The 24,339-nt window shown below is 34.7% G+C and overlaps 1 protein-coding gene across 16 annotated transcripts in view; it reads right to left on the bottom strand.

Moving 5' to 3' along the window:
* The window catches only part of RBFOX1 (RNA binding fox-1 homolog 1), an 868,680-nt gene that overhangs the window by 216,243 nt on the left and 628,098 nt on the right, over positions 1-24,339 (bottom strand). Inside the window, exon 1 of one of the 16 annotated variants that reach the window (XM_080557052.1) lies at positions 4,341-14,847. The exons of the other annotated variants lie outside the window; for them this stretch is intronic. Within the exon in view, the coding sequence (XP_080413178.1) occupies positions 4,341-4,352 (12 nt within the window). The 5' untranslated portion in view covers positions 4,353-14,847. Of the gene's footprint in view, positions 1-4,340; positions 14,848-24,339 lie in introns of those variants that run through there. 16 annotated transcript variants of the gene reach the window in all.

The raw sequence follows: 24,339 nt of genomic DNA, 5'->3' as shown, positions 1-24,339 counted from the left end.
TTTTTCCCCTTAGTTGAAAGTAAGAGTTTAGTATGCCTTTTTGTAAGGTACTCAAAATATTTAACAAAAACAAACCAGCTATTTACTACCCTAACTTTGCAATCACGTTTTTTTAAAAACTCATCATGAATTTTTAAAAGCAGCGTACATAAACTTTTCTATCAGATAACTCTCATTTTTGACAGATTTTTATTTTAAACTTTTTTTCCTTTCCTTTTTTTTTTTTTTTTTTTTTAACTGGTATGGAAATACCTTTTTAAATCTTCTTTTCCACACACATGAGAAAATGTATCTTAAGAAACAGAACTCATTTATCAATCAGGTAAAAACAGGTAAAAAACAGGTAAAAACAGGTTAAACTTCCATACCTACATGATTCACAAATTCCCATTAAATCTCTGCAGCAAATCTTTATATGTTAAAGCTATTTTTTTCCTTTTTTGATTACATGGCAGTTTAAAAGTTCAAATAGTGTACATCTCCTTTCAGATTCTCAAAGTTGTAATATTTCTTATTGATGCACAACATAAAAACTGATTTTCAAGGATAAGGGTCAAAATGGCACCATAATGTATTCTTATCAACTCAATTTAATATTTCAGATCAACTCAATTTAGTATTTCAGCCCCTTAATTTTAAGACATTGAAGTTTTATCATTTTTTTCCACACTTTAATTTGTTTGATTATTAGGCAAATACCATATCAAAGCAGTGAGACTAAAGAGAAATTTCACACTCTTAAGTTTCAATAAGGAATGCCCACCAGCAAGAAACTGAATACAATACAACCTTGAATTTCTCAGGCTCCTTTTAGTCCTAAAGGGAGCAGGTAGGTGGTGCTTAGAAAAATACGTATGTCTGGGAAGACTAAGCGCATTATGAGAAGCTTTTATTTCACATGACTATTATTTCCTGATTATAGTAGTTTCACATGATTATTTCTTTTTTACATCAGCAGGAAAAAAACAACACTTTGGGATTTGAACAATCTCCCTGAACGTGTAAAATAAACTAAACATGCAGTACTGTGCATTATCTTTCAATGGGATTTTGCTTCAAATGGTGTGGCTATGATTATAGTATTAGCTTCTTCTCTTTTACATTTGGAACATTTTCCCCCTGCTCATACCAATAAAACAAATTAAAAAAAAAAGTTATCCTCAATCCACTAAAATAAATACTTCTGTTAGATTCTGTTGCTTCAACAATGAATAAAGCAACCATGCAGGTTTATAATATCAATTCACAGGGCTCTTTCTGCTTCAGTGAACTGTTACTGAAAGGTTCAGAACAAAGCTACAGGCAGATCGGACAAAGCTGCTGTAACAGGATTTACATTATATTCAGACTGATAAGACCACATCAGAGAACTGCTCGATCTTCAGTACCTTTGATTAGAATAGCACAAGGACTGTGAGTATTTTGGCTATGAGCACCTGATCACAGCATCTGTATTACAACCCACTGCCTTAAGTGTTGATCTAATCTTACAATGGTAAGATAATTTGTCTTTCCTCTTTTCCCTTTCCTCCCTCTCTGTCAAACGGATTTGGATGGCAATAAAATGGGAATGCAGGAAAGCTATAGCGATGCTGAGCACCATTATATACATGTTTTAAGAAACAAAGTACTCGTACATTAACATTTTTTGATATCTATATTTACAATAACTAAAACATTCTACATTCAAATAAGAAATTGGTACTTTTTGGTGGAGGGAGGGAGGCAGGATGAGGAAGATCACATCCAAAGGGAAGGCAAACATAATGTTCAGTAAATAATTAATTAAATACTGCCAGGTGAAGTCACTGCCATGGATTTCTTAGAAGCAAGGACTTTCTTTGTGCAGACTTAGTTGCAGCCACATTTCTAAATATATTTCTGCTTAAAGTAACTGCTACATTTCAATTCTTTCTTTCCTCTTCCCATCACCACACTTATCTTTTCAATCCACGCTGATTATGCCAGGCTAACCACAAAGAATCTTTTTATTTCATTTTTGCAGTTAAACATTCAATAAACATTCAAACAGAAATTATTTGTGCACGGCAATAAATTCAAGGCTTTAGTTATACAAAGCAAAATAACATAACATTTATAGAATTTAATGCTACCATGAGTGATTACTGCTTACTTGCTACAGGGCTAATCCCTAAAAGTTCATTGTTCAATGCAGTAGCTAAATGCAGCTAATTACAGCTAATAATTTTTTCTTGCATCCCCAACACTAGCAGATAGTGGTTACACCTTTCCTGGCAACCGATACTGTACTGTCCATGATCCAGTCTTTTTTTTTTTTTTTTTTTTTTTACTTAAATCACACTAATATTTGAGCAACAGTTCAAAAATTAGTATTGCAATTAAAATGCACATTACTTTTCATGTCAAAAGCACAATGGCTGAACTCACCAGGGAGGCAGGATAGAAACTGCTCTGCGCCAAGACTCTGAATTGATTCCTGCTGCTATGAGTGCTGTTTGACTGAGCATTTTGCACTGCACTGTTGTGATCAGTCACAAGTTTGGGGCTCTTATTACCTCAAGCAAACCTTGGCTTTTGGAAACAAATTTTCTTCCTGGAAAAACCTGAAACAGAGCTGACTTGTGATATACAAAGCTCCTGACTCAGCAACACAAAAAGCAAACAAAGGAAAGAAATATCTTGACAAAAGTTACCAAAAATAAAGCATCTATGGCAACCTTGGTTGTTGGAATGAAAAGGAAATTCAAATATATTAAAACTGTAGCAGTTTCAACACATTACAAGAAAAAAAATAAATAAATCACCCAAACAGAAGGGAGCAATGTAATAAAATACTTACATGGTTTTAACAATTATAGATTTTCTTCATTATTATTCACATACATCTTATAATGGAACTGCCTTGTGTCATAAGAAAAAGTGCATTTCTAAGAACATGAGTGATGTCACTGACAGATTTTTCATTCCCAATCTTTAGTTACTAAGAAAAGAAGTATGCTCCTAAACATGTGGGGGAAGATGTTCCTGTTGTTTCCTGTTTCTGAAATATCATTTAATGGCTGTTTGCATGACAGTGTGCACACATGTTCAAAGCAACTCGCACTTAAGCTATAAACTTTGCTTTGGCTGTATGTTCTTTGGCAGCACCTGGTGGAATTTGGATAAAACTACAATAATGCCATAGAAGAAAAGTTACTACAACTCCAGTGCTTTTTGTATGAAAACTTCTGATGTAGTCACTTCTTAAACTACTCAGGAAACAGGAATGCCAAGTTACCATGAAAGCAGATCGTTTCTTATATTTTACAAAACATCAGTGGGTATTTTTGTAGTATCAGATACAATCATATTGCGGTAACTACAATGCCCAGCTTTTCTCCTGAAATTAGTAGTCAGCTTGTTTTTCACTATTCTAGTGGAGGAAAAAAAACAGTAAACACAATTAAAAAATACAATCCATATCACAATTAAACCTGGAATAAAATTAAGATTTTGTATTTACCATAAACTTAACTGTCACTCACAGCAATAGATCAAGTAAATTGACACCTGTACACAAAAAATATATTAAAATTGCAAACATTTTAAAAAGAAATTTTAGAGAAAGCATCTTCCCACATATTTTCCTTGCCTCTGTCAAGGACTGGTAAAATCTTTTCCATTTAATCATTAGTAGACAGAAATCATTCAAACTAAACGCAGAACAAGTAGGTAATCAGATATTATTTGCTTTTGGTGCAGAGCCTCTAAATTATAACGTCCTATCAGAAAGTATTCACATGGGGGAAAGGGAATGGGACTTCTCAGAGTAATACTGTAGGAAGTATTTAGCATATTTTGAGACAATAGCTGTCAAATTAGTCTCATTTGAAATACTGTAATTAACGAAAGGGAGCCTAACATACTTATCACAGTTAGCCACTTGTATTCAAATCATGCTGTAGAGTTTTGAAGCCCAGAAACCTCTCCTTTTTTTTTTTTCCTCATCCCCAAAGCACTAAAACCCAGCAACACTTACTCCATAATAATCTTCAAAAAGCACTTGCGATTTATTTTCTTTTTATAGAATAGACGAATAAACTAACAAAGCAAAATTATCGACACAGATAAGATCATCTTTTACTGAAGACTTAACTTATTAAAATTTAAGTTAAAACAAAAGACAGGGTTAAGAAATACTTGTACTAATGGCCAACTGTCACCATTTTTTCCCCATCCCTTACACTGAAAACAATATAAATTCTTAGATTTATAAGACACCATCTCCTACATAATTTGGTTCTGAGATGTCAAACATTTTTGCCAAGATGCATTCAGAAATGCATGAGACTACTTTAGGACCACAGATACTGAATTACCTTGCCAGCCATTGATCACCATTCCAATCAATCTCCGATACATTCATTTTACAAACAACTTATACTGTATGCTGAAAGCTAATCCAAGATGAGATGTATGTCACTGGGTTGTCAAAAGACCACTGGGATAGAGTATTTTGGTAAGCAGAGATACAACAACCATCCATTTTAGATTAGGTCCTAACCTTTAAATAACAAGACCACTAATTTTCTCCAGTGCCTTTCAGCTGAGGACTATGAAACTCTTTACAGACATTAAGAAACTGAACTTCACAAAACCCCTGACAGATCTGATGAAACATATGTGCATCACTTGACCCACGCCTTAAATAAAGCCACCTTTCAGGTGGAGCACAGGTGCACCACGACATTCTACATCTGTTTTGTTGGAAGGAAAAATATTCATCCTCTTTAAAATAAATAATAAGTTACATTTCCAGTGTCGTGGTATTTGACTATAACGTCTCTTAACCAAAAGTAGATGCAACCTCAGCTTCCTATCGTTAATAGAAACTTCACGTAAGTCTTGCATGTTTGTCTTCTGTTGTAAGGTTTGCAAAGCTACCCTTAAGGCTAGATGCTTTAACGAATAGGCCAGGTTAATTTCAGATTTGTGAGCTGTTACCGTGTCTCTTCAGAAAAAACTCTACATAGGTTTATGATACGTATTCAGAATACAGTCCAATTTGCATGACTGCACGTTTCCATGTGCTTCCAATATTAGAAAAAGATACCTCTTTACATTCTGTAAACCAGGATCTTGCAAGTCTGAAATAGATTTTTCAATGAACAATTTTAGGCTTTGTTGTTGTTGTTGTTCTTGATTCAACTACCTTAAGTTATTGTTGTTTTTTTTCCCCCCTCTAAGTTTTCATTGGCATTATAACCTCTTTTTCTTTAACTAAACAAGAACGGTGCGATTTAGAGCATGTATGTATTTCATTTACCTTAGATCTGCAGTCAGGGAAAAAGGAGAAAGGTAGGAGACAAAAGGTCTAGCAACAGGGGTTCAAGATCCAATTTCTTTAAATGCTTTTACTTGAAGGGTCTAAAAGCCATGTTATAGTTTAATCTTTCCCAAACCATTCTGCTTCTGCTAGATTTAGCACTTTTGTCCCTTTGTATTCACAGACTTCACATAGCTTCTCCCAGGCTGGCAGGCCAACATATTAGAAATAAAATGCAATTCTGGTATGTGACACTTCAATTTAGCTTCTTCAGTAGCAAAGATCATCAACCTCACTACTTTCTCCCATGACAGAAGATCACCTAAATATCACTTAACTGATGTGAGCTCTGTTGGTAATGCATACACTGTCACCCCACTACATTACCACCATGCTGCCTAGAACAAAAATCAATTTTTAATTGACTGGATTATTTGAGGAATGTGGCCCATCCACTGTGCAAGGCTGATAGATTCTCCTAGTTCTTCTGTCAGCAAAGACTGTACAATTTCAAGCATCTTCAATACAGTAATTCAAGGATTTATCCAGAAGCCATATGAGCAAAACAATATTACACTTTTCCAGTACTACCCCTCCATTTTTCTCTCTTCTGGCTGGCAAAGTTAAGTCTTTACACCACAGTGCAAGTGAAACACCAGTGACAGGAAAGACAAGGAGGTTAAGACCGCAATGAGAATTTATACAAAGGATGCAAATGGCTAACGAACACAGAGGACAATACTGGACTCGAAAAATTCCTTTTAAGTTTGACATTAAGTATGCCACTGGATAAATAGATATTATAGAGTATCAAATCCACCAATCCCAAGAACAATTTGCAATACCTGGCCTCAGCAGCCACCAAAACACTATTTCTCAGCCAAGTATCATCACTGTTTTCTTCAGTTATCACTGCTGCATTGAGATATAAGCCTAAGCACTAAAGGCAAAGGGTTGACATTAAAAGGAAACATTAAAAAAATGAGAAAAAAAAGGGGGGGGGGGTGGAATTAGGATGGGTCTAAAACACTCACTTGACACTGTATCAGTAAACATCCCAGTAAGCTGTTTTGTGAAACAGTGTAAGGCATTCCTTAACTATCTTGTACAGACACTATAAAAGTTTCAATCACTTCAAGAATCTTCTGACAGGTTGTGTGTATAATTTCATTAATTTTTGTCTTTCCCTTTTTTACTACTCAAACAGAAGAGCTGCATTGAAGTGGGTACTAAACAGAAAATTCCAGCCTTGTACAGCAACAGTTTCCAGCACACTCAAGTACCCAAGGCTGCACTCACATTAGTCTTCATTCATTCATTCTAATCAATGGTAAAATTTCAATAATTAGCAAAGTTTCAGAAATCACAGATTTAAGATACCAATTTCCTGTCAGGAAAGATATATATATGAAGACGCATTTAGTTTATGAAGTTTGAGTCATTTTCCAAAGGTCCAAACCGTGTATCTATCTGTAAGTAGCCTCTGTATATCAGTTCATGAAAGTGTCAACACTATTGTCGTTTTATAGCAACATTACCTAGTACCATTATTGGCGTTTTATGATGTGGTTTGCTGGACCATGTTCAGCCAGGGCAACTGTATTTCAGGAATTCAGTCCCTGATCTAATCCTCTGTAGGACTACTATACAGACACCTCTGCAGCCCAGGAAAAAGAGTAATGCAGAGTAAGCTGTCTGAGGCAGCACTGCTGTTTTTAACAACCGTGCTAGCTTGTGGCAGTCGGGTGAGTTGGCAAAAGTATGCATCTGCAGAAGTTTCTTGGCCATCTCAAGGTGATACAGTTCTCCTATCCCATTGCTGCATTACCTGCAGTAAAAACCTTACCAAATAAGGTCATATTTCTACTCAATTAGTTAGAACAAATGGTTTGGGGCATGTGTGTGCTTTGTACGTTTGTTGTGTGCTAACTTTATGAAAGCTGCGAGAATAAAGAAATACCTAATCTTGCGTAAAGTTAGAGTGACACAGAAAGAGAATGCCTGATTTGGGCTAAAACTGCCAGTTCAAAGTGAGATCAGATCAGCACCTTGCACTCTGTTAGCACAGTATTTCTATGCGGTACTAAAATTCTACATATTCCTAGTATTTTCTATGCAGTACTAAAATTCTAACCCCCAGACCCCCTGGATCCTCAAATCATGATGTCAAAAGAAGTGTGTATTTAAAACTGAATTTATGCATTGAAATAAGATAAAAAACATGAGTAAAATTATTGTAGAATACCAGTCAAAAGTTAGAGTAGACACTTTTACCTCACATTTCAAGATCAGGAACATGCTTATGGTCCTGGCTGAAAACTATATTTCACATACTACTGACGTCCATTTCCAGCACGCTTCTGTCTTCAGCCAAATACCCTTGAACTGCTACAGCCCTATAAGCAACCTGGATACGATGGCTATGATGTCAGCAACTCACAGAATATACTTAGGACATGCCAAATTTCTATTGTTGTTTTTTAAATGCATTCAGAAAAGCATTCTGTGACTCTACAAATACCATTTAATATTAAGTAATCCAGGAAGGAAGCTTAGTCTGTGTATATCATGCAGACTTGGCATTTCTGTTTTCCAGTTCACGTGAAAGTGAACAAGGGCAAGGCTTGTAGCCCAGATTCATCCATGCTATACTACACTGGCTTCCCTAATGTGATGTAAAGAATTAATTCAGCGTCATAGTTTCAGCCACTGTAATCTATGTTTTCCATAGTCTACAATCACAAGAATACAGCTTCCATCTCACTGATAGGCAGTGAGGAAATTCTTAAATATTTTCTGGATGTCTGCATATCTGCCTTCTGTCATCCTGTCTACATTCGCCTAGTTTCCAAAGCTAAAGGCTTCTGTTCGGCCTACATGATCACTTTCACTACGACTATAGGAACCGAATAGTTATTCGTACATATAAATGTATTCTCTTTTGGTTAATAAAAATATCAAAATAAATCAATAAATTAAACCATAAATGCTTGAATTATTTAAATTACATCAAGTAATTTACTTGTGATCTACCAGCTTCTTAACAACAGCTCTATTAACTCATCTTAGTGACAGGACTTTTAAATACTCGTGGAACTGTGAAAACATGCTGCTTAGAAAAACAATTTATAAAATAAAGAATCAACTTCGTCATCTAATACAAATGACTGGACATGCTCACTAATGTGAGTGAATCTCTACATTGCTGTTCCATTGACACTTTGGACTTGGATAACAGTTCAGTTTGGGCATATTCACAGCATGGTGTAATAGTTATAGCACTTAAAAGCCAATCCATGCATTTTAGAAATTATATTCAAGCTCTTGTTCATTTGCTGATCAAGATAATATAAAAGTTGCTTTGTTTTTCTCTTAACGAGCTGAAATTTAGCTTGAGTATAACTATGCATGAGAGTATCCCGGGGATGAGTTCAGACAGCAACAAATTATAATCCTAGTTTAATAAAAGCAGCAATAAGATACTACTCTTAGACAGTACATTCCCTCTATTAGCACCATTTTACAAATCAATAAAATAAAAATACAGATAGGTTGAAATTATCCGTTCCAAAGATTACTTAAATTTCTGCAGTCAGACTGTTGTGTTTTTTTTTTCTGAAGCATACACCATGTCTCAAAACCAAGCTTCTGAACATAAATCAGAAACCTAACTGGTGAGACATCTAAGAAAACAAAAATTTTCCCCAAAGATAAGGAAAATACAGTGAAACTCAAAACAGAAGTCCGAAGTCCTGCTGCTTTTGTCTTCTGACAATTTACCTTTGGACTTCTCACGTTCCTCAGCAATGTAACTCTAGCAATTGTATAAGACTTCTGACTTGGCACTATTTTCAGATTAGAAACAAGCCCTTCAGTAAGTGCCAAATTTATGCTAGGATGCATTTGATCTGATACAGCATTTGGAGTAAAACAACAGCCTAAAGGTTCCTGCTGTTCCAGGTCACTAAAGAAGGACTGAACAAGGAACACACCAGCACCCAACAGATTTATATTCTTAAATCTGAGTTCTCCAGATTAAACCTAAAGTTTTAAATCAAGTTTAGATTCTTTTTCTTTTTGCCATATAAAATATTTGCAAAAACTATTAATGTTCTTTATAGCTAGCAACATAACATAACATGGTAAAATAAAGCATCAGTGAATCCCTGCCCCAAGAAAACAAAAGGGACGGAGCCAGGCTCTGCTCAGTGGTGCCCAGGGCCAGGCCCAGAGGCAGTGGGCACAAACCGGAGCACAGGAGGCTCCCTGTGAGCACCAGGAGGCACTTCTGTGCTGTGCAGGTGCCGGAGCCCTGGCCCAGGTTGCCCACAGAGGCTGTGGAGTCTCCTCCTTGGACAGTTCCCAAAGCTGCCTGGACACAGGCCTGGGCCCCCTGCTCGGGTGGCCCTGCTGCGGCAGACAGGCCCAGGGGGGCCTCCAGCCTCAGCCACGCTGTGAGTCTGAAAAAAAACATATTTTTTCCCCTCAGGTGAACACAACTACCCCAAATGAAGAAATAATGTCATTAACTTCAGTATTAGCCAATACCAAACAGTGCTGACTAGTAGCATGCTTATGTCCATACCATCAAACATATTATACAGGTGGGCCAATATCACAGACAACAAGAACAAAGATTGCAGCTCAAAAATTATTTGTCCATCATTGAACAATGATCCAGTGACTGACAGCAATAGTTAAACACTTGTTAAAATACAGCTACCAGGCTTCAGTATTTTGCTTTATCTAATCGCCCCAAGAGGTGTCTATGGTTTCCTATCTACTGAAAGCCGTTAATAAACAAGAGCTTCAGTATACTGCCTTTTACTATACACATTTTTTTACTAGATTCTTTCTAAAGCATCTTGTGTACATAAGTTACAGGATAGAAAGCAAAGGTGTCTTTTTTAGTGTTTCCAAATCCTAGACACTTCTGAGAAAATTTTGAAGATGTTTGTGCCAGCTGTTAGCAGAATTGTGTAATTTTCATTTTTCAATTTTTCCAAATTTCAGTTTTCTACATATTTTTGTTCTTTGCATTGCATTAAGTGTTAAAAATATTTTATAGTTTTCTACAATGCTACTTCTAACAAGTAATGATGGAATACAATATCTCCCTGTGTCTCCATCCCAGCTGTGCTGTCTTTAATTCTCTCACACACACACAAACACACACACTTTTACTTACTTCCTATTCCGTTGTTTCTGATAGCAAATTTATGTCCATCCTTGGCGTACAGAGCTGTATTTCATTCCAAATATGTTTCTTTTCTTTAGTTGCAGTCCCTAGCAGTGACACAATTCCTCTCCTTCCGTCATCTTTTTGCTTTTAACTACAAAACCTTAGAAATACAGTGTAGGTGTATAAACCGGTAAAAGTACTTCGTGCAATGCAGACATTTATTCTTTTCTATTTCAGACATTCACTTAATAATGCTAGCCTATTAATCTGATGAACGCTAAGTACAGGACAACGTGCAGATACTTAATTTTACCCAGAGGAAAACAAAACAATTTCTAAAAAAGCATCACTTACTACAGCTCTGTTGATATTTCAAAATGTATTTGTCCCTTGAATATATTCAGAAAGCATTATACAAGAATACAAATGCATCTTTTTAATAACAGTAGCACATAATTCTTCAATGCTATGCAGAGATGAAAAAGTGCAAATGTTTCATCTATCCCCAAAACAAAGGTAATAAGCCTTTGTCTTTTATTTAATTTATTTTGTGCATGCTTTAAGCATTTACCTTAATGAGCTTTTGTTTCTTTGTACCTCTGGAGATTAGTATTCTGCCCAACAAAACAATTTATTGCCCAAAATGCTACTACTGTTGATAAAGTCTTAGCTGCTCCAATACTTCTGCCTTGACAGCTAATACCCTAATGTTTCATTTACAGCTGAACAAAGCAGCTTATCTCTACTAAAAGGGGAATTAGTTAGTAGTAAGAAATAATTTCAATCATCTGTTCTGCTTCCAAAGTAAAGTGATGACTTGTGCATTCTTGCTTCTATCTGATGACAGGTATGTTGCAGTTCTTGGAATACAAAACAGGTCTGTCACTTAAGCTTTGTAATTTGTACAATAGAGCTACATGGATTAGAGAAGAGTCAGGTCTTTGCTGTCAAAAATCTGCAATCAGCAGTGTGCAGCAGTCAGCACTTTCACTTCACAGACAGGGCACTGAGTCAAGGGAAAAAAAATCAGTTGCGATCAATAAATAGCTTCATTTTGTAGTTGCAACTCCTTGTAAAGTTCCAACGAGTATATGTTTATCTGAAAATCCCTATTAATAACAGAAAGGATGTGTTGACAAAAACATTCTTTAAGGACTATGCTGCCCCAAAATAGCTTTGATCATCAACTTACTATGTAAATATCTAATTATCTATATCTAAAATATCTATTAGTTATAGCTCAAGGAATGAAAATCTACTACAATTTTATCTATATAGAATGGACATCAAGTTAGTTGCGGAAGTCTTATCTAGAACAGCTCCTGTATATTTGAAAATCTCTGTGGCAAAGGACAAAGACTGATTTTTGCTTGATGTATGAGTAGGTTTTTCCCTCTACATTTTTTTTTCATATTTTTTACAGAATACTTCAGGGTAAGCAGCATAGTATTCATCCATCCTATACTTTCTCTGTATACAATCTCTGCATATGATATATTACACCAATATATATTTTTTCTAAGTAGTAATTTATTTTACACTGAGTTTAGAAGAATTACAGAAGTAATTAAAATCACTTTTGAGTTCTCTAATTGGGCACCACAATTTCTGACAGCACAATAATTTATAGTTAATACATCTTAAAACTGATATTGAATTATTAGGAAAAGTTAACTTACGGATTTCAGGTGGTACTGGTGAAAATGCCACAGGTAGAGGTGAAAAATGCGTTAGTTTAAAACAATAACACCAGGAAACGGACTACAATTAAAATAACCCTGCAGAATTAGCCAGAAAGATGTTCCACATCGATCTGATAAGTTTAACTGGTACATATGTATTTTCCTTGTATTCAGAGAGACTGACTTCATTCAGCTTTATGTTCTAAGTCACTGTGACCATGTCACATACACATGGTGAGCCCGTCTTAACGTTGCAAAATTTGCCTAAGTGCACATGAACAAGTTAGGGGAAACGTAGCAAAGGTTTTAAGCACCACATAAAATACATCTTACATGATTACAGTGCTGTGGCAGTGGTCACTACCTTCTTAGAAATTTAAGATAAAAAAATAGGCTAGCAACAAGAGGTTTCAATGGTAAGAGTTACCAGAAATTAGATAGACAGCACTACTGACTGCAAAGATCTACTTCCCATCTATATTTTAGGTAATACCTGTGTCCATGAAAATTGTAATTTATTTATTTGATAGGAATTCTTCACTTCAGCCTGACAGGATGCCCAGAAAAGACATCTGACTTCTTAGAGAGTAACACTAAATTAACTAGGTATGACAAAGAGGCACTGCCATTGTGCAGTCCTGTTGTACCATCCTTCATTCAGAACTTTCACTCTTATGTCGTAATGGAGTTGCAATGGATTTGAAAATTAATTTAAATTTCTTAAAATTGTATTTTTCCTGAGATTCTTTTTAATATTTCCTCACATTCTTAATTTTCAAATATATTTAAAAGTCATGAATCAGTCTAAAAATTGTTATAATATATTACATTACAGTATCCTAATACTAAAAAGTTACCAAAACCTTTATTTATACTTAGTCAAGCTTAATAATGAAAACCTTAAATTCTTACTTGGCTGCCACACCACATGGAACATTCATATGACTGCTCAAGAGTAAGTCAAGACTACTCAAAATGTTGTGATCAGAAGTGAAGTAACAACAATTTTGTACATACTTATACAGGAACCTCATAGTATCAGTTGAATAAAATGCCAGTAAAATACTGGAATGTGAATATAGAATATAACAATATCCGAGATTCAAATATATTCTGCAGAGGGAACACCTATACACAACAGTTCAAAAGAAGAGATTAAATGGATGTCTTAGAGTGGTTCCTCCAGAAATAATGTATTTAGACTGCAGGAAGTTGTCATAGATGTTAAATGAACAAAATATTTGAGCCTATTTTGTGTCCAAGAGGTATTCTACCAGCACATAAAACTCAGTAAAGATAACCACCAGCACAGACCAAACTGTTTGACAATAATTTTATTTTTTGTAGTTGGTAAAGCTTTTCATTTCTAGCTATCCTTTCACAGTTCTCCAGTTTTTAATATCATCCACATAAAGTTGTTGTTTTTAAAATTAATTTTCTTTTTAAAATTATTAATAGTTTAAATAAGCTGATGCCACAATCATCCAAAATACCAACACTTTTTAAATTTGAAGGGAAAGACAAAAAAAAAGGCATCTATTAATTCCTATTTATCTTCCTAGCAGCTTTTCAACCTTTTCCTTGTATCCCTACAAATACCTCAATACACTTACACATGCAAATTCACCTTGCCTCACTTCTGAGATAAGCATGGATCTAGATATAATAATGAAAATATGATAGAATACTTTCAGTTCATATGAACTGTCAAGCAGTTGCATTGGCATCATTGCATCATTATGTACCTTGAGTGACCAAAATTCAAGGCAGATAAAAAAATAATCACTATTTAAGAGTGCCATGAAAGGTTTCAGCCTGATAAAACAGGTGGAATAAAGATGCTTCTATTTATCCTGAAAAGGGCACATTTCTTTTTGATTTAGTGATGATTTTCATTAATATATAGAGAGAATATATAAGAAGGTGTAAACACTACAGCTGGAAGGCAATCATATAGACAGCAATGTACAAATTAAACTGGGAGAGGGTCTGCCATACAGGGTAACTTCAAGCTTCCTAAAAGTAACACTCACAAGGATATGAAAATTTATTTACACAAGGCTAAGTTCCAGAGTTCTTACTCACTGGAACCTTCTTTAAAACCACAGGAAGACTTCTGTGAAGGAATATTATCAGAAGTGGTCCTACAGAATCTTGAAGATCACGTGGAATCAAGTTGGATTTTTTTTTTCAAAATTTATTTCTCTTGACGGTAATGAGTCATAAACAGAACCATCAGAGATCCATTTGGTCTGGAGTTGCTGAATTTTCAGCGTACTGTACTATACTTCTGAAAATATTATTAATTTACTGATGTATGCATTAATAATGTAAACACAGCTGTACAAGATTTAACTCCAATGATAGAAAAGGCACTAAGGCATCTCTTCACTGAGATTTCGATTCTGAAATTATATTTTTTTTGCAAAATGTGTTCTTGAAAAGTGAATTACAAATATGATTTTACATGCAAAAAAATTATACATATAGTTGATTCTGCAAGCAGCAGAACTGTTTATATAGCGTTAAATTTGAAATTTAGTATATTTTCAAAATATATATTTTTTTCGCACTTACTAGCAATTTAAAAAATCTATGAATTTGACAGTATGCACAGCAAGATGTGGCCACTATCCATTTGCTGCACAATGTGTCAGTTCAATTGTCCATAAATAGTAAAAAAAAAAAAAAAAAAAAAAAAAAAGGTAAATGTGTACTGCATGCAATGACTGTGGTCACTTTTTTTCCACCTCACCACACACTGTGCGAGCTGCATTTCCAATTAACCTTCCAGTGAAATAAGGTACCTTGACACAGACTATATGTCATTTTCTTTTATACTGATCCAAAACATAATTCCTTTATCACATAAATAGATAGGCTACTTAAATTTATATGGAGCTCCAGACCTTACAGACAGCATCACAGAACAAACTGGTGTACCTTCAAAGACTCAAAGCAGCCAAGGAGACTATACAGAGGAAACTGGTTGTCCAAACACTGTAAGTTTCAAAGAATTTTCTGTGGTTTCCAGATATAAAAGATGTGTTTCAGGAAGAGCGTCACTATCACCAAGAAAAGGTAGTAACAAGTGTGCATTACTGAATATGGATGAGAAGTCTGTTTATTTCTTATTATTCACACACAAATTTAGCAGGTTAATCCTCTCAACTGCAGGAATTTTGGCAGTTGAGAATGCCAGAGCATCTGTGACTTTGACTTTTCTTGGAAAGAAAGCAGAATTTGAAAGTAACTCCTGAGTCTGTGAGTCTACTATACAGTGTAATTCTTACTTACTTAAGTTCAGTTTATTACTCTCTCCTAAAATTTGGTAACTGTTTCACCTCCCCCAGTCCATGCTTAGCCTGGAATCCTGTTACTCACTGATGTGACTATTTAATGGTTCTTTAAGATTTCCTCTCAAATTATGATGGACAGCATATACCTATTTATCTCTATGCCAATAAAGATAAGCTTTTTAGCTTAAGATGCTGTCCATGTCCCTGCTGTTTAACCCAATGTACTCAGAGTAAACATATATTTTTTTTTTGCTTGACTAAACATTCCAAACTCTTCTCTAATATGATCATTTCTCCATTCCTTTCATCCCAGATGGTATCTGCATATATTCTATGTCTACCTTTCATGATAATGAATTGCCATGTTTGTACTCAATACTGTAGAAACTTGTATCTCTATAATAAAGCATTGATGCATCACATTATTTCTAGATATCCTTATCACAGACAGTTATTCTACTTCCATAAAGCAGACATGGTTGAAACACCTCTGTCACTTCCAGCTGATGAGATCCCACTTTGTAACAGAAGGCTGGATCTCAGGATTTGTATTAGCAATCATCCTATTTCTGCTGTTCCAGACTTTTCTTTTTAGATCTTTCTCCTTCTCTGGTTCACAGAATCATCTAGGTTGGAAAAGACCTCCAAGATCACCCAGTCCAACCTCTGACCTAACACTAACAAGTCCTCCACTAAACCATATCACTAAGCTCTACATCTAAACATCTTTTTAAAGACCTCCAGGGATGGTGACTCAACCACTTCCCCGGGCAACCCATTCCAATGCCTAACAACCCTTTCAGTAAAGAAGTTCTTCCTAATATCCAACCTAAACTTTAGTTAGGCTTCTGTACTTGTCATTCACAGATTTAATAAATACACTTTTAATTCCTTACGACTTATAATGACTGAATACATTGAATAAGACCTTTATGGGAGTAGAATAGAGAAGAAAAGGGAAGTTTCTATTATAAAATAAATAGCATTGACATTGCATTATCAAAAATTTCATGTGATAATTGCAGATTAGTGATTAGTTCATCCTGTGTGTGGACCAAAAGAAAAAAAAAACAAAACAGTAAACAGTCTGCCGTGATGCCTTGCACATGAAAGCGAGAAAAAAAAATCTTGCTAGCTTTTGAAGGGATGGGTGATCGATAAAGAATCATGTTCTTTCTAGAGCTAGAAAAGAGTAATAAAAAAGTACCAACTTCTTTCAACTTCTTTGCATATGGACGAGGTGCTGAGGGCAAACTAGACTGAACCTTGTGAACATGAACTCACTACAGTATATTGTGGTATTTCGTGAACATGAACTCACCACGTATTTGAAACTGCTGCTGTGAGTGCACAGGAATATACTGTCATCTTTGCTTAGCAAAAAGATAGAATCGGTATTTTTAGCACTTCATGTCAGGACCTCCACTTCAGCTGTAATGACTTATAAGAGTGAAAGACCCAGTCTTCAGACCATATAAAGCCTCGTTCCTTGTCAAAATATTATACTACTAGAACAGAAGAACAAATTGATGTGATGATGTTTGTGGTCTGCCAGCAATTTCCAAAAATTCACAATGATTTTCATCACCTTAACAACTTTAAATTTCAGGCAGTTTCATAAAACGCTTACATTGCCCTTAGATCTTTTGATCAATCAGGTATTTATCATAAATTTATCATTAAACATAGCTAATATACAAGCAATATGATCCAAAAATGCATCTCATTGACTAATATGAAACCACATTAGATCTCAAAAACATTTGGCTTACTGAATTATCCAAGAAGGATATATGAGTCTGTATAACTGGTGGTCCTTACGTGGCAATTAAAGTAAATACTGTAATTACGCAAGTTACTGTGAACTGTGAAAGGGGATAAGAAAAGTCTCAATGTTAAATAAGATATGTCTGAGAGACAAACATGAGTGGAAATTTTATTTTCTTAGAGTGACTGATTCAGATCAAATGCTTTCCAAACTTTTTGTTTATTATGTATATATGCATTTATTTAGCATGTCAGCAAAGTACTTCAAGAACGTTTAGCATTGGAATTTGAAATTTACAAGATAATATAAATTTTCCATTGAAGGGTACTACATGATGATTTATAGATGATTTGTAAAATACCCAGATCTATGGAAAATATAAGTGCTACTAAGCATGCACACTCACAAAGTAAATGTGGGTAAATATATAGCTGACTGCTGAGCTAAGTGAGCATACTTTGAAAAGTACAAATAATTACATATTAGTGTATCTGGAAACTTAATTATGGAATTTATTTTACTGACAATGCTAGCTAGTGCTGAGCAATGTGGTCCCATATTGCAAAAGACACTGAAAAATGCATAAACACTAAAAAAATACTCAGGAGACAAATATTAAATTTTTCATCATAGAAAATCCTTTTCTCTCTGCTTATATCTTGTGTTGATAACACAGGTTATTGCATGATGACAAGGCTGATATTCTCCTTGCTCCATATTTATTATATACCATTAATAGTTTTTTATTTATGCTTTTTTTTTTCCACTCACTACAGACTCAATTTTTGTTCTGCATACCTTCCATTCTGCTCCAATTACAACAAAAGTAGCCTTAATTGATCTTCTCACAGCCCTGCTCAACACTGCATGAGCAAGCTCTAACCACACAGTAAGGCCCCGAATATCTAGTAAGCACTTAAAACCAGAGGACTCTTTCAAGTATCTTTCACAAGCATTTTCCAAACACATGCAAATGGAGTGGAATCACAGGCTTTTTCATACACATCAGCAAACCCCTAAGTCTGACCCGGATGGAATAGCCACACGCAAGGGTGCACAATTTGGTTTCCACACTCAGTCAATCTGTTGTGTCTCCTACCACAGTAGAAGATTGCTAGGTGCTATGACAGCCAGTCACCAGGAACTTCTACGTCAGCAGCAAGCTTACTACACAGACATCACCCAAGAGCATATCTAAGAAAAGGAAGAGTGCAGATTACAGAAATAAAATCATTGTGATCTTTTGTATCAAGTTAGGGGCAAATACTTGAAAACTGGTCAAAATGATATTTTATGTGTGCATGCGTATGTGTGTGACAGAGAGTGTATTTCATTTATGAATGGTTTTGTTTAATGATGAGCAAAATATTAAGTTAATACCCTCCGTTGCATTCAAGAAGTAACTATAGTACAAAGCATGGTAAAGTGTCATTGTAAAGTGTGTATTGATGCTTGCTTGACACCTGGAATATGAATTACAAGTCCATTAATTCAAGTTGGCAGATTGGACTTGGTAAGCATAATAGTGAGATAGGTTTCATGACGTGTTGAGCTGAAGAACCATAACCCACAGCACTTAGGATAAAACAATTTACAAATTGTATTGTCAGTTGTCTATCTTTCATTCTTTAAGAAATCAGGCTGTTAGAACCAGCCACAATTAATTCCCTTTGTGTATGACTTCCCTAAAAACTCACAGTTCACTAACATCAGCACTCCAATAAAGCTAGTAACAGTGATGGAAAGTATATACATTCCAGATAATAGTATGAAAACTGACATTAAAACTAGAAACCATTAATTGTGATAAGTGGTTTATCAAAATCAAAAAAATTATGAATCCTCTATACAGCTCATGTGAATCACATACTGTAAATTCATTTCAATGAATTATTTATTACCTTTGTTGCCTTTATTTTATCATTTTGGAAAACTCTGAAGCAGTTATCTTAAGTAGAAATACCTAAATGAAACTTAAGAGTCTGGGGAGGCTTACAGCTTCTTGATTTAATTGCATTACAAGTCTATACCACTTTAGTCTGAAGTGGTACTTATGTATTATTCCTCTACAGCTTCTCAGCAATGGTGCTCTTAAATCTTAGTGTTCAGTGTATTCTGCTTTTATAATTTAAATACGAAGTGATGTATACATTTTCATTTTTTTTATATACTTTAAGAACGTCCAATAAGCACGTGATCTTTTTATTTTATAATCACTAACAATCAAAAAGTAACTTTTCCCCCTATGATTAGTAAATTAATCATCCATTGTCTTATAAATTCACAGGCTGTAAACTGTAGGATATATCACTACTTTCTAACATTATATTATCTATAGACACAAGAACTGTCAGTGCTTAATATATGTTAACTAGAATGCCAAGCACTTATATTTAATTAAAGCTATATATCTTTCTAGATAATTAGTAATAATTAAGAAGAATTACCACCCTAAATAATGCAAATAATATTATTTCAACTGAAACTTGAAGTCTGCATTCAAAAACCCAAAATAAACTCTTGGGAATGCAAATATGCCATTATGCAAACTGTTTTCTTTAAGTATGATATAATTTATGTAATGAAATAAATCTATGCTGTTAAAATATTTAGCAGAACTGAGAATAATGAGTGGAGATAGGATTAGTTTAATTAGTTTACTGAAATGGAGTTCTCAGTGGCTAAGTGTGATGTATTAGCTTTTGTCACTTAGAATAAAAAAAGAGGTAATTAGCTCTCATTGAAATATATTGTTTTCTTTGAAGAATATTTTAGCCTGTATAACAGAAAATAATACATGAAGCATAAAACCAATCTTCTTCATCCAAGAGTACAGCTATGATAAATAAGAAGAAAATAGGAAAACCTTAAGTATTTCATTATGTAAACTTGAATAAATAGATTTAATTTACAGTGGTGCAATTCCACTGATTCAAATGAATTTACAACTACTTGACTGGCAGAAGCCCATTCATGGAATATCCATTTTTAATGTAAAAATTTATAACAAAACTTGTCTCTGTATTCAGCAACTACTTTATTACTCAGAAAATCCTGTACCTCTTTCCTGTATCAAGGCATTCACCAGACTAACTGAAAATTAAGAAAGAAGGTGGCCTTTCTCAAGGACATTTCCTGTTGAATTAGGAACACATCCATTGTAAGGTCAGGGTCTAGTTTTATTCCAATAAAAACAAGAAAAATAACACTTAAGTATTGTTTTGCAGAGTAAGTATCTTTTCACAGCCAGAGTACTACTTAATGGTAGTTGTACATTTCTGAACATAGACCTATGGAGGATATTTAGCAAGGAAGTAAGAAAATGTTTTATCCATCTTTTTCAAGAACATGGCATATTAGAATATCATGTCTACACTAGACTCTAGCAAAAACAGGGATATTATTCCTATCAAACCATATGAATATATTTAAACCAGAATCTTAAGGCCCAAGAATTTATTCCTGTGTAACACCTGAACACACACACCAAATTGTGGTAACAATGATGGCAGCAGGAGGAATACAGAAAACAGAAAGTCTTGCAAAACAATTAGATATATTTGTCAGCTTATTCAATAAAGAAGTTATGAATGGACCGAATTTCATTTTACTTTAAACAAACATAAAGAGGAAACCCTCTGCTGTAGCATACTGAAAAGCCTCAGGCATTAGTATAACAACACATGCCATCTATCATTTAAATTTGTTCTTTTTGGAACAGTTCTGCTGTATATGTGGGAGCTATTTAGCATTCTGGACTGTAGAGTTCGGATGATTCCATACAAGAGCTTAAAACCGTTCTTGAACTGAAATAGAAAAGTCTATCAGATGCACAAAAGATGACCTCTCACACTTTTTATATCTCCCCTCGATACCAACTTACACATAACACTTTAGCCATAACTTCATAATAATTATGAGAATATGAGAAATTCAGCTCATCCTTGGTTTTACTTGATGTTTATGAGTGTTTATGTTGACGGTTTGGGCTCAACAGTTATAAAGACAACTGAGCTCTGAAGGGCACATGAAACAAAAATGATCCAAGATCTTCACTCTCCATCGTTTCCCACACGTATCTCACAAACCATAGGCATTTATTTTCCAGGAAAAAAATAGCACTATAGATGGCTTTGAGAACTTAAACCGGTACTTGCTTCTGAATGGCAGCAGTACCAAGGTTTAGCTTTTTTTTTTCTTCTCAATATCATGATGTTTTTACATTAAGTGAGTTGTCACATTCCTATTAGGAAAATGGGAAGTGTTGTGATTTCTGCATCTTAGAAAACCATCACTGTATTACTAATTGGCAAGCTGTAATACATAAAAACACCTCATGCACTACTCCTGCTGCTGTTATTGAGTCTGGAAATATGCTTCCTCTGAAGAGATAATACAGGGTCCAGAAACTGAAAATGGTATTATATTCGCCTTCTACTGTTAGGTTTTAGAAGGTTACCTCAGTGTTTGGATGTCTAAAACTCAGTATATTATCCATCTATATCATAATGAAGAAAGGAGAGGAACTATACAATTTAATTTCCATCTTTTAATTCTAAATTCTGAACAATAATTTCAAAAGAAATTAACTTGCTGCATGATACAATGAAGATAATCAAATTAGAGATAATTCAGTAAAGCCAAAGCATACAGTTTTGTATTCAAGAGACTAATACATAATTCATAAAGTTGCCACATTTGGTCATTAGGTCAAATATATTAACTATTAAGTTATTTTGAGAACTGTCTATGAAGTTAAAAACATCTAAAACATTGGCAGTGAGCACAGAAAAAATGTTATGCCTCATTTTTAAGTATTATAGTTGCCTGTTTATTATATTGTTTGCATAAAACCACAGACTAAACTGCTGTTTGTAGTTTTGTATACATACATTCCTACAGACACTCATTCATCTCACCTCATTCCTGTCCCTTCCAAAGCAAAATACAGTGGGCTTTGGATATTCGTAGTAAAAATGCTGAAATCATCGGAAAGTTCACAGTGTGATGGAATTCCCTTTACAGTCACCCATTACAGAAGCTGTGATTCAGTATCTGCCCATATATTACAATTCTAGAGATAACACTAATCCCCAGGTGCTGCTAGAAGCACTAACTCCACCAAGCTCTACTTGTTATCTATTAGAGAGAATGAAAAAGAAATGCCTCCTTTTCCTCATGGAGCTGCACAGGGATAAGGATGTAGTGTAAGAGTATCCAACCCTCAGAACATAATGACCTACAGCTGGCCAGAAAGTGACCCATGGAGTGGTTTACTTTCTGTCTATTAAAAGTGAGAAAAATAAGCCTGACTAGAACTCATTACAGAGCAAATACAGCACTAGCATTACAGTTTCCAATACTGCTCCAATTCCCGGAGTGCCAGCCATCACCTAAGAGGCAGAATTTCACAATTCATTTAAGGTCTGCAACAGGCAAGTGAGATTATCACATCGCTGTCCCCAAGACCCCACTGGGTTTGTATATTTTATGAAGGCTGAACCAGATGAACTCGTGTGGCATGCTAGAAGGGAAGGCAAAGCTAAAATTCCTCCCGTAGCACGAACTGAGGAGAACGGAACCAGATAAAGACAGAATACAATGAATCATTGAAAAAAAAAAAAATCTAGAGGCTTAACTAACTGTAAAATAGTCATCTGACAATTACAAACTCTCAAGATTTTTTTATGTTAAAAATAACTTACAATTTTTGGGAAAAATCCTTACCAGCTTAGTAAGCACTGAGCAATTCCACCCGTTTCAGAACAACTATGCTTCTCTACCCCAAGAATAATATGTCCTGCTACATCACAATATGTACATCTACAATATGTAGATCGCATACATAAGCTATCTTAGGTAGCTTGTCAGCACACACATTTTCTCTATATGGGAAGAACAAGTTTTACCTCTCAGAAAAATCAAACCCAAAAATCTAAGAATCAAAGTCACAAAGAAGATCAGATCACCTTGAGGGAATTAGTTGAAGACAAATCAGTTATGGAAGCTAGGCAAGTTTCTTAACCAGCACTACAAATAGCTTTTTAACTGAGTAAAAAAAATCCAGTGTTAGCCCATGTAATATAATTTAGCGTGCTTGTGAGCTACAACAAGAGGGCAACATAACGAGGGCCAACACTAGCCTACTCATGCAAACAGACAATAACCACTACGTAAGTGTATCCAAATAAACTAAAATTTCTTTTCCAGTTTTGCTTTTGTTCTTCAGTTTGGTGGGAGAAGGAAGGGTACATTTATGACCACAAAGCCTGGCAGTAAATCACAGGCAAAATACTTTTTAAGACAATATAACTGTATAAAGTTCCTGAATGGGCTCTACTCGATAGAGTGCAGTCATATACTGTAAGCCATAGTTTCAGTGTTACGCTGTTATGACAACTCCATTAGAGATGATGATGTACATGCTGGCTTGGAAAACCCAAAATTAGTATACATTAGACTAAAAAATGTCTAATTATATGAGCACATATAGAAGTGGATACTGATACAATACTAACAAAAAATTCATTTCTTCAACTTAGTCATCGTGTAACAGAAATCACATTTAATGAAAATATATTCTTGCATTTTTTCCAATTAAACATAATTATATCTATTTTACTTATCAGAAAAATAAAAGTTAATAACATGATTATACCAAACTTATGTGAAGCGTGCATTCTTGGTACATAATCCACATACAATGCAGACACCAAGAAACACATACTAAGCAGTTGTTCATTGCCTCATTTCCGCCACTTAACTGACAAAGAAAGATCAGTATATACTACAGTGTGACTGCTGAAAGAAGACAGATCAACTCCATAGTGATTAAAGTGATACAAATAGTTATACAAATAGTGATACAAATTAAAGGTCAAAGCTGATTAAAACAGCCCCTTCTAGAATTGTGGCCTATGTATTTTATAGAAAAAAAAAAAGTAGAACTATACTTAAATTGCATCTATTATCTAGAATTTATTTTGCATTCCTACCCTTTCTTTTAAGATTATGAAAGGAACTGATTCAACTGTTAATAACTGTTAAAAACAGAACTGCTCAAAGAATCCAAATTTCTGTGAACCAAATAGTACAATTAGATTCAGTGTAATGTAAGATAT

The sequence above is a fragment of the Anser brachyrhynchus genome (assembly GCF_964034855.1).
Source record: "Anser brachyrhynchus genome assembly, chromosome: 15".
Taxonomy (NCBI): domain Eukaryota; kingdom Metazoa; phylum Chordata; class Aves; order Anseriformes; family Anatidae; genus Anser; species Anser brachyrhynchus.
The sequence above is the reverse complement of the archived record's forward strand: the minus strand, read 5'-3'. Positions and strand labels throughout refer to the sequence as shown.